General features: G+C 34.8%; 1 protein-coding gene across 1 annotated transcript in view; it reads right to left on the reverse strand.

Annotated features, from left to right (window-relative positions):
- Positions 1–17,403, reverse strand: part of LOC149552346 (protease Do-like 10, mitochondrial) — a 180,790-nt gene extending 163,387 nt beyond the window's left edge. The window contains exons 1-2 of the mRNA XM_089787880.1: positions 16,072–17,403; positions 15,710–15,955 (exon numbers count right to left, since the gene is read on the reverse strand). Coding sequence (XP_089644006.1) covers positions 15,710–15,955; positions 16,072–16,660 — 835 coding nt within the window. The 5' untranslated portion in view covers positions 16,661–17,403. The remainder of the gene's footprint in view (positions 1–15,709; positions 15,956–16,071) is intronic.
- Between the last annotated feature and the right edge of the window lie 2,623 nt (positions 17,404–20,026).

Raw genomic sequence — 20,026 nt, forward strand, 5'->3', positions numbered from 1 at the left:
TACCTCAGTGTAGAGTTGTTATTTCTGAAAGCTTACTATTTTTAGTAACTTAGTCATTAGAGCTTAGAATGTTCTAATTTCTTCCCTGGATGTTCACTTTGGATATATATCAGTCTGCCAATAAAGTGTCATTGCAAGATCAAATCTACTTTTGAAGATATTGAAAATTTTCAATATTGACAACAGCAAGGTACAAAAAACTTTTAACTTAGTTTTGAAGGCTTTAGAGGCTACAAAAAGGGGTCAAATCTCAACTGACTAGAGCTTGCTCTATCAAACGTTGTAGAGCAGTTCATGGCATTTTCGAAATGGGATCATAATCACCAATCGAGACAACTAGTGATGACTTATGGTCTTCGCAAGTTGTACTACCTAATATGGATGAAAATGAATTTCCTTTAAAAATTATTTTGAGTTCCGAAGTTGTCTAGGGCCTACTCTAATGTAATAAAATATAAATAATAATATCTTGGGGTTCGTCGACCTTAAAGTTTAGGGTTAAAATTTCTAAAACCTTCTTGGGCGGTAAAAGTTACCTGTATAAAGAAGGCACGTAGGGTTGTCTAGGACAGTTTTGGGGACATATATGGAGGTTCTGGCTTGTACAATATTGTAAGGAAAAGGCCCATATGGTTTTGCATGTCATATTTCTTATTATTGTAATTCAATTTATTGGAGATAACAAGAAGCCAATTTCCCGTTCTTGCAAATTTTTGTATTTCTCTATTATGTTGTGTATGTTCGTGTTAAAAGGCGAGTACCCTTCATCAAGAGGGTTGAGAGAGCAGCTAAGAGGGTATAATTAAATTATGAGAGGATTGAGTGGGTGATGGTGGAGACTCGCCTTATTGGAGCTATAGAGGAGACAGATAGGAAGGATAAGCAGCTCTTGGAGACAACATTCATAGTGAGAGGTTGAGGCTAGAGGTGAGAGACTGAGGCTACAAACTGAGCAAGTATACAAGTTGAAAGCACAACTGGCATTATCTACATCACTACTAGCACCTTCTTCATTAGGGACGCTCTCTCAACCCCCACCTACTTCTAGATTTCTTTTGTATAGTTGTATCAGTCCCCAATTTGTTGTGTGTCGTCCAGAGACTACTTTCTTTTTTGAGGGCTGATGTTGTCAGCTAATTGGATAATTAATGTTTGTTAGTATTTGTCAAGTGTTGGACAGTTGGGCGATGGTTGTCAACGATTGGCACTTGCACCCCCTCGACACCTCTATACTTGTTCATGTATGTCTTTGAGGTATGTTGTTTTTGTCCTCAAATAGAAGTACTTTGGTTTCATTCAAAGATACATTGTTAAGCATTGATGAGATTAATGAATAAGCATACATGAGTTCTCTCATATTACATTTCTTCTGTTACATTTACTTTGCATTCTCGAATATGTTAAACTTTACCCTATGGGGCAAACAGTGGATTGCTTCTGAGTTTGCACCATCTTATGTGGGATGGGTACTCACCTTCTTCATTAGATGGAAGCAATAGCTGCCAGCATTCAACTCCATCTTCGGTGAGGAATTACTTACAAAGTCAACACATCTGTGTGAGTCTAGTAGGGGTTGAAGATAATTGTGGTGTTATATACACCTTCTGTAATTTGCTTCTCCACATAGCAGATGGATGTGAGTTCAGTTTTGCTTTGGGACCCGGGCCATGAGAAGGTTAGCTCTATAGTTTGGGAAGATCCCATTAGTTGGCTTCACTTTTGACATGGAAGTTGAGATCAGAGGTGTGCAGCGAAAGTTGGAGGATGTTCTACTTGCAATTCTTCTATTCAGAATTTGAGATCCTTTCAGTGCATTGCAATTTTAGACAGAGCTCACTGAGGAGTTTTTCGGTGATTCCACAATAAGGAGTGCCTACAATATTACTTTTGTTCCATATGTGCATGATCTCTTTTGGATGTACAATTCAATTGCACATGTATTAGAGAGCATTTATGACAGTTCACCTTGCATAGTGTTGGGAAGTAAACCTTGTCATCCTTACAAGTTGTTTCCCTTTGAGTTGTTTCCTCTTGTGACACTTGTTGGTATTGATTTTGTTCAGGAGGTATTGTCAGCTATTTTGGTGGTGTTGTTACAAGAGCTAGTTAGTTTCAATAGGGACATTACACAGATCTACCCTTAGGATCAAGGTGGACCAATGTGTTATTTTTCTTCTAAGATTCTTGGGAACAAGCAATTTCAAGGAGGGCAGACTATAATGTCCTCTTTTTGGGATGATACAGTTTATGATTGGATCAGTCGATTACCTTGACCCTCCTAAGCTAATTGGTATGTATAGAGGGTCTTCAGAGGTAGTTACTTGGGTGTTTGGTGACATTACTCCACTTGAGTGCTTTGCTTTTGTAATTTATGGTAAGTCAGTGGTTGTTAGTGAGGGGACCCTTACTATTTTCTGTAAGGCAGTTGAGTGCATAGTGAACACAATGGTTGGCTTCTAGCCTCAGAGGGGACTGAGAAATAATGATCATTTACGCAGTTATGTACTTATTAATAAAGTGCAATTATAACATAAGGTATTAAAAATCACTTAATGTGCAAATGGAGACATGACCCTCAATTAAATGCCACTTAAAGTGCATTATTAATTGCATAAAGTGAACACCCATGTTGAGGAGATAATATAAGGTTTTATTAAAAACCTGAAAGTAAATTTGAAAATGGATTAGATACTTTTAAGCAGATTGCAGCTTTAAAAGGTTGCAAAAAGCAAATAGATTCATTATTGATGATCATTTGACTCGTGCTTTTTAGAATTCTTGCTTGGAGAAGGAACCAACTAGGCTTCAGCCATAATTGATCATTGGAAACGAAAACACTCATCGATTCCAGCTACTGAAGGTTGCTAAAAATCAGGTGAAGATTGTTTCAAGGATTGGGTACATAACAGTGGTCATATTTGAACATAATTGGTGAAAATTTGAAAATTTTGGACGTGGGTGGGATTGAGCATGGATTCAAAGGTTTATCAACTGCAGACCCTAAATATATTATTGCAGCCATTATAAATCAGGTTTGAAGCATTTATGAGAAGATTTATAAAGTCTATTCAAGGTTTTTAAGAATATTAATGGCAAATTGACAGATCCAACGGTTTAAGTGCAGATTTTTAAAGGGGAATTTCCAAAATTGATTGTGGCAGCCATTGCAATTATTACCAGCATTGAATATTCATTACCAACTGTTATCTACAGGTTCACACATTGCTGCCATACATTTTCAGATTATATAATAAAAGCTTGAGCACTTCAGGGTATGATGGTTAATGAAAAGCATTGTAAATACATATATTGTGCTCAATATGAATCATTGCAGCTCTATTTCATTTCTACAATATATTATATTTGCAATGTTATTATTTCTTGTCTAGCAATCTATTTGAAAAATTCAAGAAAAATCATGTAACTATCAAATTTCAAGACAAACATATCAGTTGCATAGCAAATCAGTTGGTTGGTGAAGTTAGAATTTTTTGGGGTTCTTACATCATGGACTCATGACTCTGGACCATAGATTGATTAATACATCCAAGGAGTTCAATAATAAGTTAATTGCTCGTTTTGAAAGGAAGGATATAGAAGTATGTTACAGAGTGGTTCACTGGATTCTTTTATCAATGAGTTTAAGAGAATTTCAATGATGGTTCCAGACATGTCAAAGAAAAGGAAGGTCGTGCTATTTGTTGAAAATTCGAATGATAAGACAAAGGATTTGTGAAGGTCCTCAACCCGACTCTTTACAAGATGCAATTAAAAAGGCAATGGACCTAGAAACTTTATCCATTTCCTATCAACAACCTATTGGAAATTGTAAAAGCTCTAAAGCAAATCAGAGGATTAATGATCAGCCTAAGACCATCCCTCCTAAGGTGGATTATGAGACAAAAAATAAGCAAAGGAGGAAGAAATTGTGCTTTACTTGTAAAGAACCATGGACTCCTAAATACAGGTGCTTTGGAAAAGGGAAAATACATTACATTGAGGTAGTTTCAGAGGATGAGGAAGAGCACATTAAGAACAGCAAACATGAGGACAATGATTATGAGGATAGTAATGGGCAGCCCTCGGTGGGAAGGAATGAAAATAAGACTGATCAGCCTAAGTTAACCCCAGCTACATTGTCAGAAGTACCTTCGTAATATCCCTTTCTATTAAAGAAAGTACTTAAGGGACGGCCAGTAGTCTGTTTGGTAGATACAGGTGCTACAGACAACTTCATTGGTGAGCAATTAGTTGCAGTGTGGATTACTGGTTGAGAAATTTTTAGGTTTCAAGGTGATAGTTGCTAATGGTGGAACCTTGAGTTGCACAACAAGAATAACTCAGCTTAGTATTCAGGTTGGGGGTATATGCATTTACTGATAGCTTCTATGTGATCAAATTGGAACAACTTGATGTGGTTTTGAGCATGCAGTGGCTTCAATCTATTGATAAGTACACATGGATCATCACAAGATGCAATTAGAGTTTTTAGAGGATAGGAAGCAGGTATGTTAAAGGTTTCATCAGATGGCAAGCCTAGAGTAGTGTCAACACACAAGATGGAAGCTAAGTGTACGAGTACATTTTTATGTCAAGATATTACATTGCTGCCCCTTGGATTGAGAAACTAGAAAATGAAAGTAAAAATCAACAGGAGGCAATTTTCTAATTTATTCACAATCTGTTATTTGAGGTAAATGTTAATGTGATATATGATACCCCACTCTTCAAGTTAGGTGATGGAGCATTTAATGAGATGTGAGATTCAGATTATAGTATTAGAATATTATAATGTTTCTCTAATGGTCATCTTAGTTGGTCTTTAATTTATTAACTAGTTTCTACTTTTGTTGTCTTTAATTCATGATCCTTTGTTTTAGAAACATCATATTTGTAAATCTATATAAGAAGTTTTCTCCTTCGTTTAATACAACTACGACAACATCATTTTACCATAACATGCTATTAGAGCATATCGATGGAATTTCATAAAATTTGGCAAATTTTTCAACCCTCTTTTGATCTGAGATTTTTCTTGAAAAATTTGTTTTCTGAAATTTTGAAATAAAAATCATTTGAGGTATTTTATGAAAATTGTTATTCGCTTTCGAAGATTTTTGCTGAAAATAGCAAGCATGGTCATTTAAAGTTTCTGCTAAATCCTTATCTCTTAATCAGACTTTTAATCCAATCTTATATGCTGAGAATGATCTCCTAAGTATTCTGAATATTGATGAAGCTAGTGCTTATTATAATGCAGATCCAATACTGAATACTTAACCTTTTATCGTGAGGGAGAATCTCATATATAAATCGCAGGCTATAAAATGCTTAGAGAAGCAGACTGCTGTAACTGTGTGTCCTTTAATCTGCATTTACAACCTACTTATACATCCTTTCTAAAGGGCCCTTACTAACTTGGCACTAACTATATTCTTCCTAAGTCGGCGATCTGGAAGACACAAATTAGTAATGACTAAGTGTTAGTTTGGTCAAGCATCAAATAGTTGCATCATTAGAAATCGCTCGCATCTATAGGAGAGATATATATATTATTAAATGCCAACATTAGAGATATATCACCATTAAGAGGACGTACGGTCTGTACTGTCAGACCTAGAGGTTTATCTCGGTTAATATTCTTAACACTCCCTCTTAACCTGATAATCCTACAAAGAGATATTATATCTAGCAACACCAATACAGATGTATAAGCAAGAATTAATACTCTATATCTGTATGTCTCTTCTTAGTATTAGGTATCATAGAACACATGATACAAAGTCATATTACTAAACCTGCAATATGACAAATCACTGCCACTAGTGATATTATACAGGATAAATCTGAAGAGTAATTTCTTCATTTATCCAAGTTATGATTTCATAGAAACTAGTAGTTCCATATCACAACATGATCCTGAGTTTTAAGATCTACCGGAATATAGGATAAACCCGGAGAATACTAAGATTCTTTCTTTATCCAATTTGTGACCCATGAACATAGCAATGTCAACATCACAATATGATCTAAAACTCATCTAGATATTATAGTAAAGTCTACTGTTTAGTACATTATCTAAGAGATCTTCATCTCTCATAATGCCTTTTATACAAGTGTTCAATATTTTAGAGATCGTCACCTCTTTAAATAATGATTACACATGGTGGAGCCCATAACAATCAATAGCTTGACAAAAAAATATATTTTTTTTTTTATTAATAATCAAAAGAGTACAAATGGATTACAACTCAACCATACCAAGTCTCCTCCTGAAATGTTCTATCTTCAATATAGATAAAGGTTTGGTGAGTATGTCTGTTGTCTGATCTGCAATGCAAATGTATTCCAATTTTACAGAATTCCTGTCTACCATATCTCTTATATGATGGTAAGGAATTTCAATATGCTTGGACCTATCATGGAAAACTGGATTCACTAAGAGCTTGATGGAACTCTGATTATCACAATGAATAATCGTAGGATTCATGGCTTGCCCAAATAATCCTACAAGTAGCTTCCTCAACCAGACTGCTTCACGAGAGGCCATCGCTGCTGCAATGTATTTGGCTTCTGTGGAGCTCTGAGCTACTGAAGACTGCTTTCTGCATATCCAAGATATCATAGCTAATCCTAAACTGAAATAGCATCCTGAAGTTCTTTTCCTATCTTTAACACTTCCACCCCAATCTGAGTCGGTGAATCCATGCAAGTCTAAAGCAACTTTCTCATATTTGAGTCCATAATTAAGAGTGCCTTGTAAGTATCTCATAATGTGTTTAACTACAACTAGGTGAATCTCCTTTGGTTCACATATAAACTAACTTAAGGCATTAGCTACATAGCAAATATTCGGTTCTGTATTTACTAAGTACATAAGGGACCCAATCATCTGTCTATAAAGAGTAGAATCTATGGAAGGTGATTCTACTGCTGCTTCCTTAAGTTTATGTAGATTAGTCTCCATTGGAAAAGACATAGGTTTATAGTTCCACATTCCAAATCTCTTAAAAATGTCTGATGTATACTTTCCTTGATTAGGTATGATGCTGTCAAAATTCTGTCGTACTTCCAGTCCTAGAAAGTAATGAAGGAGTCCCAAATCTTTCATTTTGAATTCTCTAGTTAGATCTTTGATCTATGAGATGAGCATCACCTATTATTAGTAAATCATCGACATACAATATCAGAATTACCATATCATCTTTATCTCTTTTATAATATAAATTTGGATCAGCTTCATTCTTGAAGAATCCTAAGCTGGTGAGATACTTATCAATTTTTTCATACCAAGCCCTAGGAGCCTGTTTAAGCCCATAGAGAGCTTTATTGAGCCTGCAAACAGATGCGTTAGGATCATGAGTTTCAAATCCTTCAAGTTGCTCCAGATATACTTCTTCTGAAATCTTTCCATTTAGGAATGTTGTTTTCACATCCATCTAATGTACCTTCCATCCCTTTGATGTGGCAATTGCTAAGACTACTCTTACAGAGGTATATCTGGCAACAGGAGCAAAGGTTTCTTCATAATCAATCCCTTCTTTTTGAGAAAATCCTCTAGCTACAAATCTGGCTTTATACTTCTCAATACTACCCTCAGCAACATGCGTTATTTTAAATATCCATTTGGAAGAAACAACAGATTTTCCTTTAGGTCTTGGAATAATTTCCCAAACATCATTTCCCATAATAGATTGGTATTCTTCTATCATAGCTTATTTCCAGGTTGTATGTTTAATAGCATCAGAAGGATTGGTTGGCTCTGTTTTGGATAAATCACTCGTGTTTGTTGTATAACCAAAGAATCTTTTAGGTCTTTTGCTTTCTCTGACTGTTCCGGAAGGTGCAGCAAAGTCTTGAGCTGCTTCAACTGTTTTTATGGCCCAAAGTGGTCTTTTCTTTGAATTTTCTTCAAGGTTCATATTTTAAATTTCATCTTCAATTTCTTCTAAGTTCTCCCTCTGGGACCCAAATTCACTATTTTTTTCAAAACTAGATAAAGGAGAAGGTTCATCAGAACTTTTGGTTTTTTTGAATGCAAGATCTTCTTCAAAGATTACATCCCTACTAAGTTAAATACTTTTATGTCCAGATATGAAAATACTATATGCCTTATATGTTTCACTATATCCTACAAAAATGCCTTTCCTCCCAGAGGGTTCTAACTTGGTTCTCTTTTCTTTTGGAACATGAATATATACAGGACACCCAACAATTCTAAGATGACTTATATTGGGTTTTACTTTAGTAAATACTTCTTCAAGGGTTTTATCTTTAAGATAGGAGTGAGGGCTTTTGTTTTGAATATATACAACAGTACAAGAGGCTTCTGCCCAAAAATAATATTCTAGATTTTGGTCAAAAAACATGGCTCTAGCAGCTTCTATAATTGACCTATTCTCTCTTTCTACTACCCCGTTTTGTTTTGGATAAGGAACAGTGTACTCCCACTTAATCCCCGATTCTTTACAAAACTTTTTAAACAAGTCTAAGGTATATTCTCCTCCGTTATCAATTCTAAGGGTTTTAATTTTATGTCCTAAAAAATTTTCAGTTAATGCTTTGAATTCTTTAAATCTTTGTAGGATTTCTTCTAATTCCTTGCATTTTAAAAAGTAAATCCATGCTTTCATAGAGAAGCCATCTATGAACAAGATATAATACCAGAAGCCTCCAAGAGATAAATCTGAACGAATTAATTCTAGTACATTATTTGTTTTCCTAGTACTATCATGAAAGGGACTTATGGTGCTTTTACCCAGAGCACACCCTTTGCAAATACTTGGGTGGTCTTTATTTAGTTTAGGTAATCTAGTGACCATCTTCTCCATAGTTGATAAAGTTTTGAAATTTAGATGCCCTAATCTTCTGTGCCATATTTCATTTGTATTTACAGCTTCGTGAACTAGGGCTTGAATAGAATGACTAGATTCTTTATTCAATTCATACAAATGTCTTTCCTTTGACCAATTAATTTTGCTTTCTTGATAGAGGAGTTCTTAGCCCAAGTTAATACTTTGTCATCCACAAATGCAACATTGTGCCCATCATCTTCAAGTGCTTTAATTGAGATTAGGTTTCTTTTAATCCCTGGTACATAGAGTACATCTTTAAGAAGAAGAGTATTTCCTGATTTTTGTTTCAAAGTACAATTTCCAATTCCTTCAACTAAGTGTACTGAGTTATCACCAATGGTAACTTCACCGTTAACCTTTTCTGATAAAGAATCTAGAGTTTCTTTGCATCCCGTTATATGTCTAGAAGATCCACTATCAATTACCCATGCCTCATTTGAGATTTCATTTGATAGAGAGGAATACAAAACACGGTTCTCAGGAAAATAAGTATCTTATTCTCTAATGACATTTGTACAATTTGCCTGTTGTTTGGAATTTTTAGGACAATTAGATCTATAGTGTCCAAATTTTTCACATTTAAAACACTTTATTTTAGATAGATCTTTCTTGGGCCCTCCATTCTTTTGATTTCCCTTTTTCTTCTTGAAATGCTTATAGGAGTTTGTATTAAGAACGTGAAGTTCTTCATCTTCTACTTTTGGTTTCCCTCCTTTCTTTAGTTTTCTGGATTCCTCTTAAAGAGAATCATTCTTGAGTCTATTAAAGTCTGGAAGCTGATCTCTGGCACTTATTCCTTGTGCAAATGTCTCCCATGAATCTAGAAATCCATCTATAGCCATAAGTGTTAATTCTGTGTCACTAATGATGGTTCCTATGCTTGATAGTTCATCTCTAATGCCGGCAACTCTTAGGAAGTAAGAACTTATCGATTCTCCTTTCTTTATCTAAATGTGATTCAATTGCCTTTTTACTGCAAGAAACCTGGTTGCATTGTTCACTTTATAGGCATTTTGTAATGCATTCATCATATCAAAGGCAGTTTGATGTTTTGTAAGCATAGGTACAATATCATTTTTAACTCCATCCAAGATGATTTGAATAGCTGTTCTATTTCCTCTGCTCCAGATAGAATTGTGAGGTTCAGCTAAGGGTTGTTTGGATGCTACATCAATGAATTGTTTTACATTGTTCTCTTCAAGAATCATCATGATTCTAAACTTTCAGGCTTCAAAGTGCTCTTTCCCATCAAACTTGTCCTCAGGTCTGATTGTGTAGGCCAAAGAAGATAGAAGATTATTGCTTGATGTGTACAAAGTCTGATTACTAAAATTTAGCAGAGCCTAGGTTCGATTACCAAAGCTCTGATACCATGTAAAGTTTCTGCTAAATCCTCATCTCTTAATCAAACTTTTAATCCAGTCTTATATGCTAAGAATGATCTTCTAAGTATTCTGAATATTGATGAAGTTAGTGCTTATTAAAATGCAGATCCAATACTGAATATTTAACCTTTTATCGTGAGGGAGAATCTCAGATATAAATCGCAGGATATAAAATGCTTAGAGGAGCTGCTATAACTGTGTGTCCTTTAATCTGCATTTACAACCTACTTATATATCCTTTCTAAAGGGTATGTCCCTCAAGGGACATAACCCTTCCTAACTTGGCACTAACTATATTCTTCCTAAGTTGGTGATCTGGAAGACACAAATTAGTAATGACTAACTAAGTGTTAGTTTGGTCAAGCATCAAACAATTGCATCATTAGAAATCGCCGGCAGCTATAGGAAAGATACATATATTATTAAATGCCAACATTAGAGATATATTACCATTAAGAGGACGTACGGTTTGTACTGTCAAACCTATAGGTTTATCTTGGTTAATATTCTTAATAGGTCAAGTGTTTTAATTGCACTATTTCTTGGTTTGGGCAAATATCTCTGATTTTCAAAGGTTGCATGTGAGTTGCATGTTCTTGCATGTGTATTTTGTTACTTGTTTGCATGTGCTATTTTACCATGTGAGGTCTCATGTTTTGCCGCATGAGGATTTTTGTGATGGGTTTTCATTTAGTATTCCCCCTAAAAAATTATTTGATGGGTTCTCATAATTTTTCCCTCAAAAAATTTGCAATTTCGTAATTTGCAAAGTTGTGTGGGATTCCTTGGTGGGTTTGTATTTTTTTCTCAAAAAATGTCTGGTGGGTTTCTAGTTTTTTCTTCAAAATTTATATGTTGGGTTTTACCATTTTTCCTCAAAAACGAAGCTTTGTATTCTCTGATTTGTGTCTCAAATTTTGTTGTCCAGTTTTGATCAATTTTTCACCTCAAAATTTGTGTTTGGTTTTTCCAAATTTTCCCCTAAAAAATTGTGGGTATTTGAAATTTGTTTTGGGGCATCATGCTCATCTGCAAAGTTTGGAGGATTTGCTGACTTTTCCTCAAAATCATCTCAATTGTTGTCAGTATTTGTTTCAATCTCCAAGGAAGAGCATCTTCGTTATCTAACATCAGGTTGGATGTTTTTGTAATGATTTTTTAGTCAAATGTTTTGTTGATTCGGGGAAGGTTAGTGGAAGACTCGTCTCAGGTGGAAGAGACAATGGTAGGCTCTTGTCTCTTGTTGCAAAGCATTCTAAATAAGGGGACACCCTTCTTTGTTCTTTTTTGGACAGATTTTGGTTATTCTTGGTCATTGACATTCTGCAGATCCAGGAAGGGTCTCAACAACAATAGAATGTTTTGAAGAATTTGTGACCAGAAAACGCAATTAGACAATGACCCTTAAGGGAGGGCATGAGAATATTATAATATTTATTTAATGGTCATCTTAGTTAGCCTTTAGTTTATTACGTAGTTTGTACTTTCATACTACAACAACATCGATTTACAATAACAATAGTTTGATAGAGTAGAGGAGCAAAAGCATAATGGGTACGAGTCAACAGATTGGCACATTAATCTTTGCAAAAAGAAGGTGATACTTATCAACTTGATTGCATTGTGAGGAGTGCATATCATTTCTCTTTAGCCCACAAATTGATGAGATGGATACTTTATGATAAGAAATAAGAAGAGACTGAATGATTGGTATAAAGAGGATTATGATTCATCATGGTATGAGATGTACTCTCCTTGGAAAAGAGGATTTGTAGCTTGCAAGATATATGGATTGCTTTTCTTAGATGGCTGTTATGATGAGTTACAAAGATATAAAACTAAGAACGATTTGCATTTGGACAGACTGTTTTGGAGTGTGGAAAGTTTTGACTCTAAGTTCAATTGGTCTAGAATGTGCAATGGAGTTCTTGGAAGATTTATTTGGGATCCTAGTATAGGTATGCAAATTTATGATTGCTTGAGGACAAGCAATCTCTAAGGAGGGACTCTAATGTCCCTTTTCTTGGGACATTAGGAATTAATTAAATAAATAAAATTTAAGTAGTTGAAACTTAATGACAGCTTAATTATTTTACAGAGCAATTGAAGTGACTTTTATATCAATCAGAATTATAAAATAAAAGTCACGTCATTTTAGTAGGCCAAGAAATGGAATGACAAAAACAGGCTAATGGAAGGCCACGAGCTTCATGGAAAATGCTACAAAAGTTTAAGGAGAGGCTTAATCATATGTTCAAATGTTAAGATAATATTTGCTGATGCTTTGTATTGGAGAATTGTTGGAGATGATAACCTTCAGTGATCAGAGGAGCTGTACAAAAGCCTAGTTCTTGAAATGGTGGATTCATGACAGAGTTCACACTTGTGCCAATTTGTCAACAAGAAATCATTACAGGTTAATTATATCAATCTTTCTTGACAATTAATATATATACTTTGGAAAGATAATTGTTATCTGCAGAAATATTAGGGGATTGGCTTGCATTGATTATTATCAGCAAATTTAATATACTTATGTTGTGTGACTTCAAATTGAATGAGTTGAGGATGTTAGAAATAATGAGATCATATGGTCGTCTAAAAGAATGATCATAAAGGTCGCAGGCACTGACTTTATTTAAGCTCATCCTCTAAAGTAATTTTATTGGCCAACACATATTTATATGAATCCTCATTGAAAAGTGTTTCCAGGAGACTAGCGTAATATTTTGTATGGAATGTTTATTTACTAAGCTGATAATTCTGATATTAAGCAAATCATATAATGCCATGAAGTATATTGGAGCACTGGCGATTTATTAGGGTGAGTGTAAGGTGGAATATTAATATTTCATTTGAACCTAGCCAATAAAGCTTATTACCACTGGTTGAATGTAGTGACATAAAGATTGCTACATTTTTTATGTGTATAGTATTCATTCCGTTCCATTAATATATATAACTTGGGCAAAAGAGCAATCGAGACAGGAAACAAAAAATTTAAAGCACCATCATGACAATACAGAGATGAAGGTAGTAAATATAACTTGGGCAAAAGAGGAATCGAGACAGGAAACAAAAAATTTAAAGCACCATCATGACAATACAGAGATGAAGGTAGTTGCAAATACAAAATTTCATTGCCGTCTGGAAATGAACTTGGGAGCAGCAATCTGAGATTGGCGTGAAGCTTCAGAATATGATTCCTATGTATATATAGAGTCTCTTGATTGGTTCGAGCAACTCTACAATTATTTGAGCATCTTATTAAGAGAATTGCACAGCCTCTTCAGCATTAAGAAGGGTCAATTGCTCTGTAAGTCTGGCAAAAAAATATTACATTCAGATTTCTTTGGTGACTGTGGATGTTCCTTCCAAGTGCCACTGACTGTAAGGAAGGCCCTGGACTAAAACATGGCTTTTTCAAAGAATTATTATAAGTTGAATGCTCTACTGATTCCTTGCAAAAGAAGTCACTGCTGGGCACTATGCACAGGTCAGATTATTAATGTTCTATTCTGAACTTGTTCTGAAAGATTCTGAAATGATATCTTCTGGCAAACATTTATTATTTCTGTTGTGCACTATATACCGTGAGTGTTATGAAAGAAAATTGAAACATATAAACCATAAGAATTCAAAAACAGAAGTTTTCTGAGCAGGGAGGTGTTTTGTAGACTTGTAGTGCTTGTTGCTATTGTTTATTCTGCTGTTCTGTTACAGCAAACTGTTCAAATTCAAGTTTAGAACAGAGATTTTCTTGTTGCCTAAAGACAGGATGCAAAGTGTTTGGTAAAATGACTTTCAACGATAAGTGAATATCTCAGAATGCTATACTCATACAAATGTTTGACAGAACGCCTATGGTATGTAGTTGAAAATTGAATTAATTTTGGCTCAGTTCTAGTAAGGGTTCTTGCATTCCCCTTTTCAACTTCTTGGATTAAGAAAACTAACATCAGATTTGCAGTTCATATTTCAAAAGTTGATGTGCAGAATTTTGCTCTTTTCTGTTTATGTGTTTATTTATGAAAAGCATGTTCTTAAGGAAGATTACAATACTATAATACATTAATTGTCTATCAAAGGTTAACTTTACAAATAACTTTTTCTGTCAATGCATTCTTTAATCATTTGAGATATAAGGAATGCACATTAAAATCTGATCCTTTATCCCATCGAATTAGAACACACACACTTGTAAATGATTCCACTAAACAAGTAGAATGCCCTTACACACTTTGGGTTCTAGTGGGAATAAAAGTGCAGATAATAAGAGTATAAAACATAGTGCAAAATGTCGGTAAATTTAAATTAATTCGAAGAAGACATTTGCACAGGGTGGTAACATATGGACTCTTCTGCAGCTGTCACACACACAAAGAAACGAGTTACAATATAACTCTCATGAGTTATGCTATATGATTATCAGAGGTATCTGACTTGAAAAATAGACTAGACGTATTGCAGGAGGTCAGTTTCAGAACTGACACAATTATCCAGCGGGTTGAATGTCATATTTTATAATATCAAATTGAAAGATTTATTTGCTAAAAGCTGCAAACTTGGACTGGCTGCTATCTGTTAGTGTTAATATATTTAAAATTTTATAGAATCTGAACACTTGAAAAGAATCAGAGAGGCAATTCCCTAACACTTATGACTTGAATCTGTTAAACATCCCTTAAACCTTCACCAATTGCAGAGAAATTTTTTATGCTTTGTTGTATTTATGATTAAAGCAAGATGGAATTCTCCATTCTTTATACAATTCTAATAAAGAGTACGAGGGAGAAAACTAATGGTAGATTTTCCAAATTGTGAAAACCCATCCTATCCCTTTGAAAATGCCAAAATAATAAGTTCGCACTTTGTAGGAAACATGGAAAGGCTTCAAGTATTTGTGCATGGAGCAATGCTAACCTAGACCCTGAAGTGTAGAGAAACTCTTAAACAACACATATGCTTTCCACCTGCTAAATATATCTACGTAATCCTAGACCAGGTATGATGAGTACGAATCTAGGCTAAATTTGAGATAACTTCTGATAATCTGCAAAATACACTCATGCTTTCGGCAATTCTCATGTATGCAAAAATATGGGCAGCAAATGTTTGATTTAAGATGTTAGATTGTTTCAACTAAAAGTTCTCAATGATTAGCTTCAAATATGAATAGAAAACACTACAAACGCTACAATTTTCCTCTAGCACGCGAGGACCGGATCACATTCTGATGGAAAAACATTTGTTTGGGTGACTAGCTCAGTGGTCACCTGACAGGACAAAGGATAAGCACTGTATGTCATACAGTTAAGAAGATGCGTGGGTGGCAAGTACTAGGTGATTAATGAAACAGCTTGAAAAGTCAGTCTATAATCGCTATAATCATCAATATAATCAGCAAATATCAAGATAGGTGCATCGTAAGGCGACAGGATAGAACCCTTAATTAAATTTAAAACATACCTTGAGGATATCCCACGACAGCCACAGCTTCCTGGAGATAAGGAATGTTCCCAAATTCGAGAAAATTCATTCCTTCCCAAAATTCCTCGTTACTAACCGTGAGGAGGGCAAGATCACATTCGTGCCCAACAGCTTGCACCTCTGCCCTGTATTTAGCTGGAGAACCATGTTTGCGAACAAGCACAAAAGTTTGATCTGCTACGACATGAGCATTTGTTAAAATTCTCCTGCCTGAAATGACAAAACCTGCACAACAAACACTAAATTACTTTGAGGTAAATAAAGCTAAATAAACTACTTATACGAGAGCATCGTTCCAATAACCAGCTACAAAACATAAACAGATAAAAGTCGAAACTTGCCAGATCCTGTGATTTCTCTTTGAGGCTTATTTTGCCATGGAAGAAAATAATTAGGACTGCTTGTTACAGTGAAAACCTTCACAACAGCATCCAAAGCAAGTTCAATGGCAGCATAGGCATCTGACCGACTATACAGCTCGTCGCTGGTGACCACCTCCAGTGGTATTGGCTCCGTTCCAGGATTCTCAGATTTTGTTGAAAGTTGGCGACGATTTAAAAAGTATGTAGACCTCAAAATTTTGTTTTTTCTCGTGAGCAACGAGCTAGAAAATAGACCATGACTTCCAAATTCAGTTGGAAATTTGAACTTGCTTTGTAACGACCTTATAGGAGTTGTATCAATCAACTCCTTGTGTACAGGACTTCTAAAAATTGCCATTGGAAAGAATTGTATAGATTTGGTTAGATTATCTAAGGGATTTGGTTCATGACCCATTAACCTGTTTCCACATTCCATACAATGAGGGTTATTAGGGACGCATGACAGACGCTTTGTAAGAGCGATACGAGGTGACAAAAGCCTCCGTAACGAGCCAGAGCGTGAAAAGAAAGCCATTTTTGCTTCGGATATAGTGGAAACTAACAGCATTTGCAGCTAATAAAAATTCGCATTCTTCAGTATTGCGCAAGAATGTTAGTTGAGAATGAAATTTAGTAAAAGAAGAAGTTGTCTATGTCCTGCAGGCATAAAAAGAAGCCTTTTTTATATATGTAATAAACCCTTGCAATCTATGAGTTTTGAACATGTGATCAATCATAGCACTGCTTCGAGTTCAGGCTTATAGATTCCAGAGTAAATTCAATGAAAAGTAGAATGTGAATGCCTCCGATAATCAATCGCTCTATAGAACAACATTTTAACCGCAATGAATAAATATTTTATATTGATTGTTTAGGTTATAAAGGAAGAGAAATAAGTCAAGTTGGGGAGTAAAGTTCTTTTCTGAATACGTCCATCGCCCAAGCACTTTTCTGACTTAGAATGAAAAAGAACGAATGGAGCGAGAGGATAGGTTCTTATTCTCTGCGGGTGCAATGCCACGAAATGAAGCTACAAAACATAAGCTATGGTTCCCAACATGGCCAGAGCTGCGCGTTTTTCATCACTCAACAACAAAATATAGCAGTTTAGGTTTCTATCCTCTGCTCCAGTACTGAGCTACGTAAAAGATATTAATATTGCTTTCGGTTGAGTTATTGCTTTCATCCTAAGCAAAGGTAAGGGTGAGAAGATGCAGAGCAGATGCCTTCATGTTCCTTTCTGCCGCCTCTAAATGTGAAAGGGGAAAACTGCACACCCCTGCCCATCGAGGTAATTATTGCACAAATAATATATATTATTATATTATTATAATATTATATAGTAATCTTTATTCTGATTTTTTGGACGAGGTCAAAAAATTAGATTCCTTTCAATACTCTCTTAGCATTCATAGCATTCATAAGAGTTAAATGTTTTATGTATTTTTTTTGAAAAATAGAAACATATGAAATGATTTAATAAGATAAAATTGTTTAGTTCATTATTATGTAGTTATTTATTATTTAATTGTTATTATTATGTTATTTTATATAATTAGTTTAGTTCATTGCTGATTATTTAATTAGTCTAAATAATTATATCTAATTAAATAATGTACTATTATCTACTTTATTTATTTGATAAAATTATATTAAATTTAAGGGTGTGGAAGTAATCGAGTTGGTGTGAAGGTGTGTCGTGAGGTGTACTGTTAAGCATATGATCTTAGTGTTACGCATCAACCGCAGTTCGAGTCTCACTTTGTCCTTCCTTTCGGTTATCCCAAACCCTTTTAAGGACATAGAAGTGGTCAAGTTGGTGTGAAGGTGTGTTGTGAGGCGTAGTGTTAGACTTATGATCCGGATGCTATGCATCAACCTTGGTTTGAATCTCACTTCATCCTTCACGCTAGTTACCTCAAACCTTTTTTTGACCAATGAATGGGCTTGGTGAGGTTAATCTTACTTCTGCTCCTAAGGATTCTATGGTTTGGGAAAAACCTCTAGATGGATGGTGGAAATGCAACTTTGATGACGCTTCTAAAGTCAATCCAGGTCCTTCAGGCTGGGAGGTAAGAGATTGCAAGATGGAACTAATAATATTGTCGAGGTTAAAATTGCCTTACTAGCAATCAGAGCATCAAAGAAGCTTGGTGGATTAAACTCCATGTGGAACGGGATTCTCTCATAATCATAAATGCAATAATAAAGGGATCATTGGAAGCTTGGCATCTCCAAAACTACATCTCAAACATCAAAATGGAACTTTCATCTTTGGAGGACTTCAAAATTTCACACATCAAAGGGATGGGAAATAAGGAAGCAAACCAAATGTCCAAGTAGGCCCTAACACTGAATTTGAATGAAGTGGTGGTGGAAAACTTTAAAGATCTAGTCTCACACATGGATGGAGAATTAAACCCCTGAGACTAACTAAAGAATGTGTGACACCCCCAGGATAATTATGCGATTGTTTAGATTTCAGAGATGAAACTCTTATTGCTTAACCCCATGGAAACTTTTTTAAAAAAACTCATGCATTTTAAATGAATGTAATAGTGGTGTTTAACGGGGGTAAATTGTACTTATTGATTTGTGTGCGACAATTAATGAGTGAAGGAATGAACATCATTCAAGTGACAAGTACGACGTCTTTCTTAACAAATAGTTATAATTCTTCAAGAGGCTCTCTTCACAAAGAAGTGGTAGATTAGTTGTTGCAGTGTACGATGGAGTTCTCTTTGACATTTACTTATGAGAATCTGTTACACCCTTTTTATGGGAAGGTGAAAAATAACAGATGGATGGAATGTTTAAATTCAAGCATGGGGTACTCATGGAGATGGTGGAATTGTTACTGGGGGGATGTTCTTTAAGGTGAAGAATAGAAGGCTTATCAAAAGGAACAAAACCTTGGAATTTGCAAAATGGTTTTGGTGATTGGCATTGAGTTTGGGATGACCAAATGAAGATTTTGTTGTAGGTACAATGTCAAATCATGTGACGACAACTAGTTGTTCAATCCAAGAGAGAAATAAATCTGGCAAAGAGGACAGTAAGGGTCCTCTGTTATAGCAAGTAATTTGGCTTAAGAGTGCTCAAAGAACCCTTGGTTTTCAGAATGCAATGTTGCTATGTGCAAACGGTAGTGAACTTGTATTTTTGCCCTATTTTTGAAAGTAGCAATATGGTGTAAGGTTAAATCTTATTGATTGAATATTTTGTAATTTTTTTCTAAGTATTGTTTCCAAAAAGATGACCCTCAATGATAGTTCTGAGGAACTTATTGTAATGTACCTTTATTCAAATTCTACCTCATAGGGAAAATTAAATTAAATGATAGTTTCTTATTTAATTAATCTATATTTAACATTGTTTTTAGAAATAAATATTCAACATTCTAGTTTTCCTTCTCTTTTGTTGTTGTAGTAATCCTTTGGTGTTATTATAAGCTAAATAATCACATGAATATAATTTTGATTAATATCATGAATACTTGAAAGTGATTATTTTAGTTTTCTTTATTGTTTATGTTGTCACTTGGATATACACCCTAGCTAAGTGCTCCACCCATCTATTTATTGAAATATTAAAACACTAGAACCTATAGGTTAGAGTGAATGTCCAAGAGGGTTGGTTTCACTAAAACTTGACTAATTTGTGCTTAAGTTGTGTTTTATTTCCAAGTTTCCAAATTGATGTATGAGCACTACATAAGAAAATTATAACTTAATAATCTTGGGAAGGAAATCACATGTTTTCACAATGAAGGGGAATTTAAACTAGTGAAACAGTTAATAACCTATACTTAATATGTATCTTTTTCTATGGGTGTGTATGATATCCCCAATTTCAAATCATCTACATTCTACATAACTAGACATAAGTGGTTAGAAAAGGGTACTATATCTTGTCTCGTGTAGATAAGTTTTGT

This window comes from Cupressus sempervirens, chromosome 6, assembly GCF_028749045.1.
Source record: "Cupressus sempervirens isolate cs-2001-9-10 chromosome 6, ASM2874904v1, whole genome shotgun sequence".
NCBI classification, from domain to species: domain Eukaryota; kingdom Viridiplantae; phylum Streptophyta; class Pinopsida; order Cupressales; family Cupressaceae; genus Cupressus; species Cupressus sempervirens.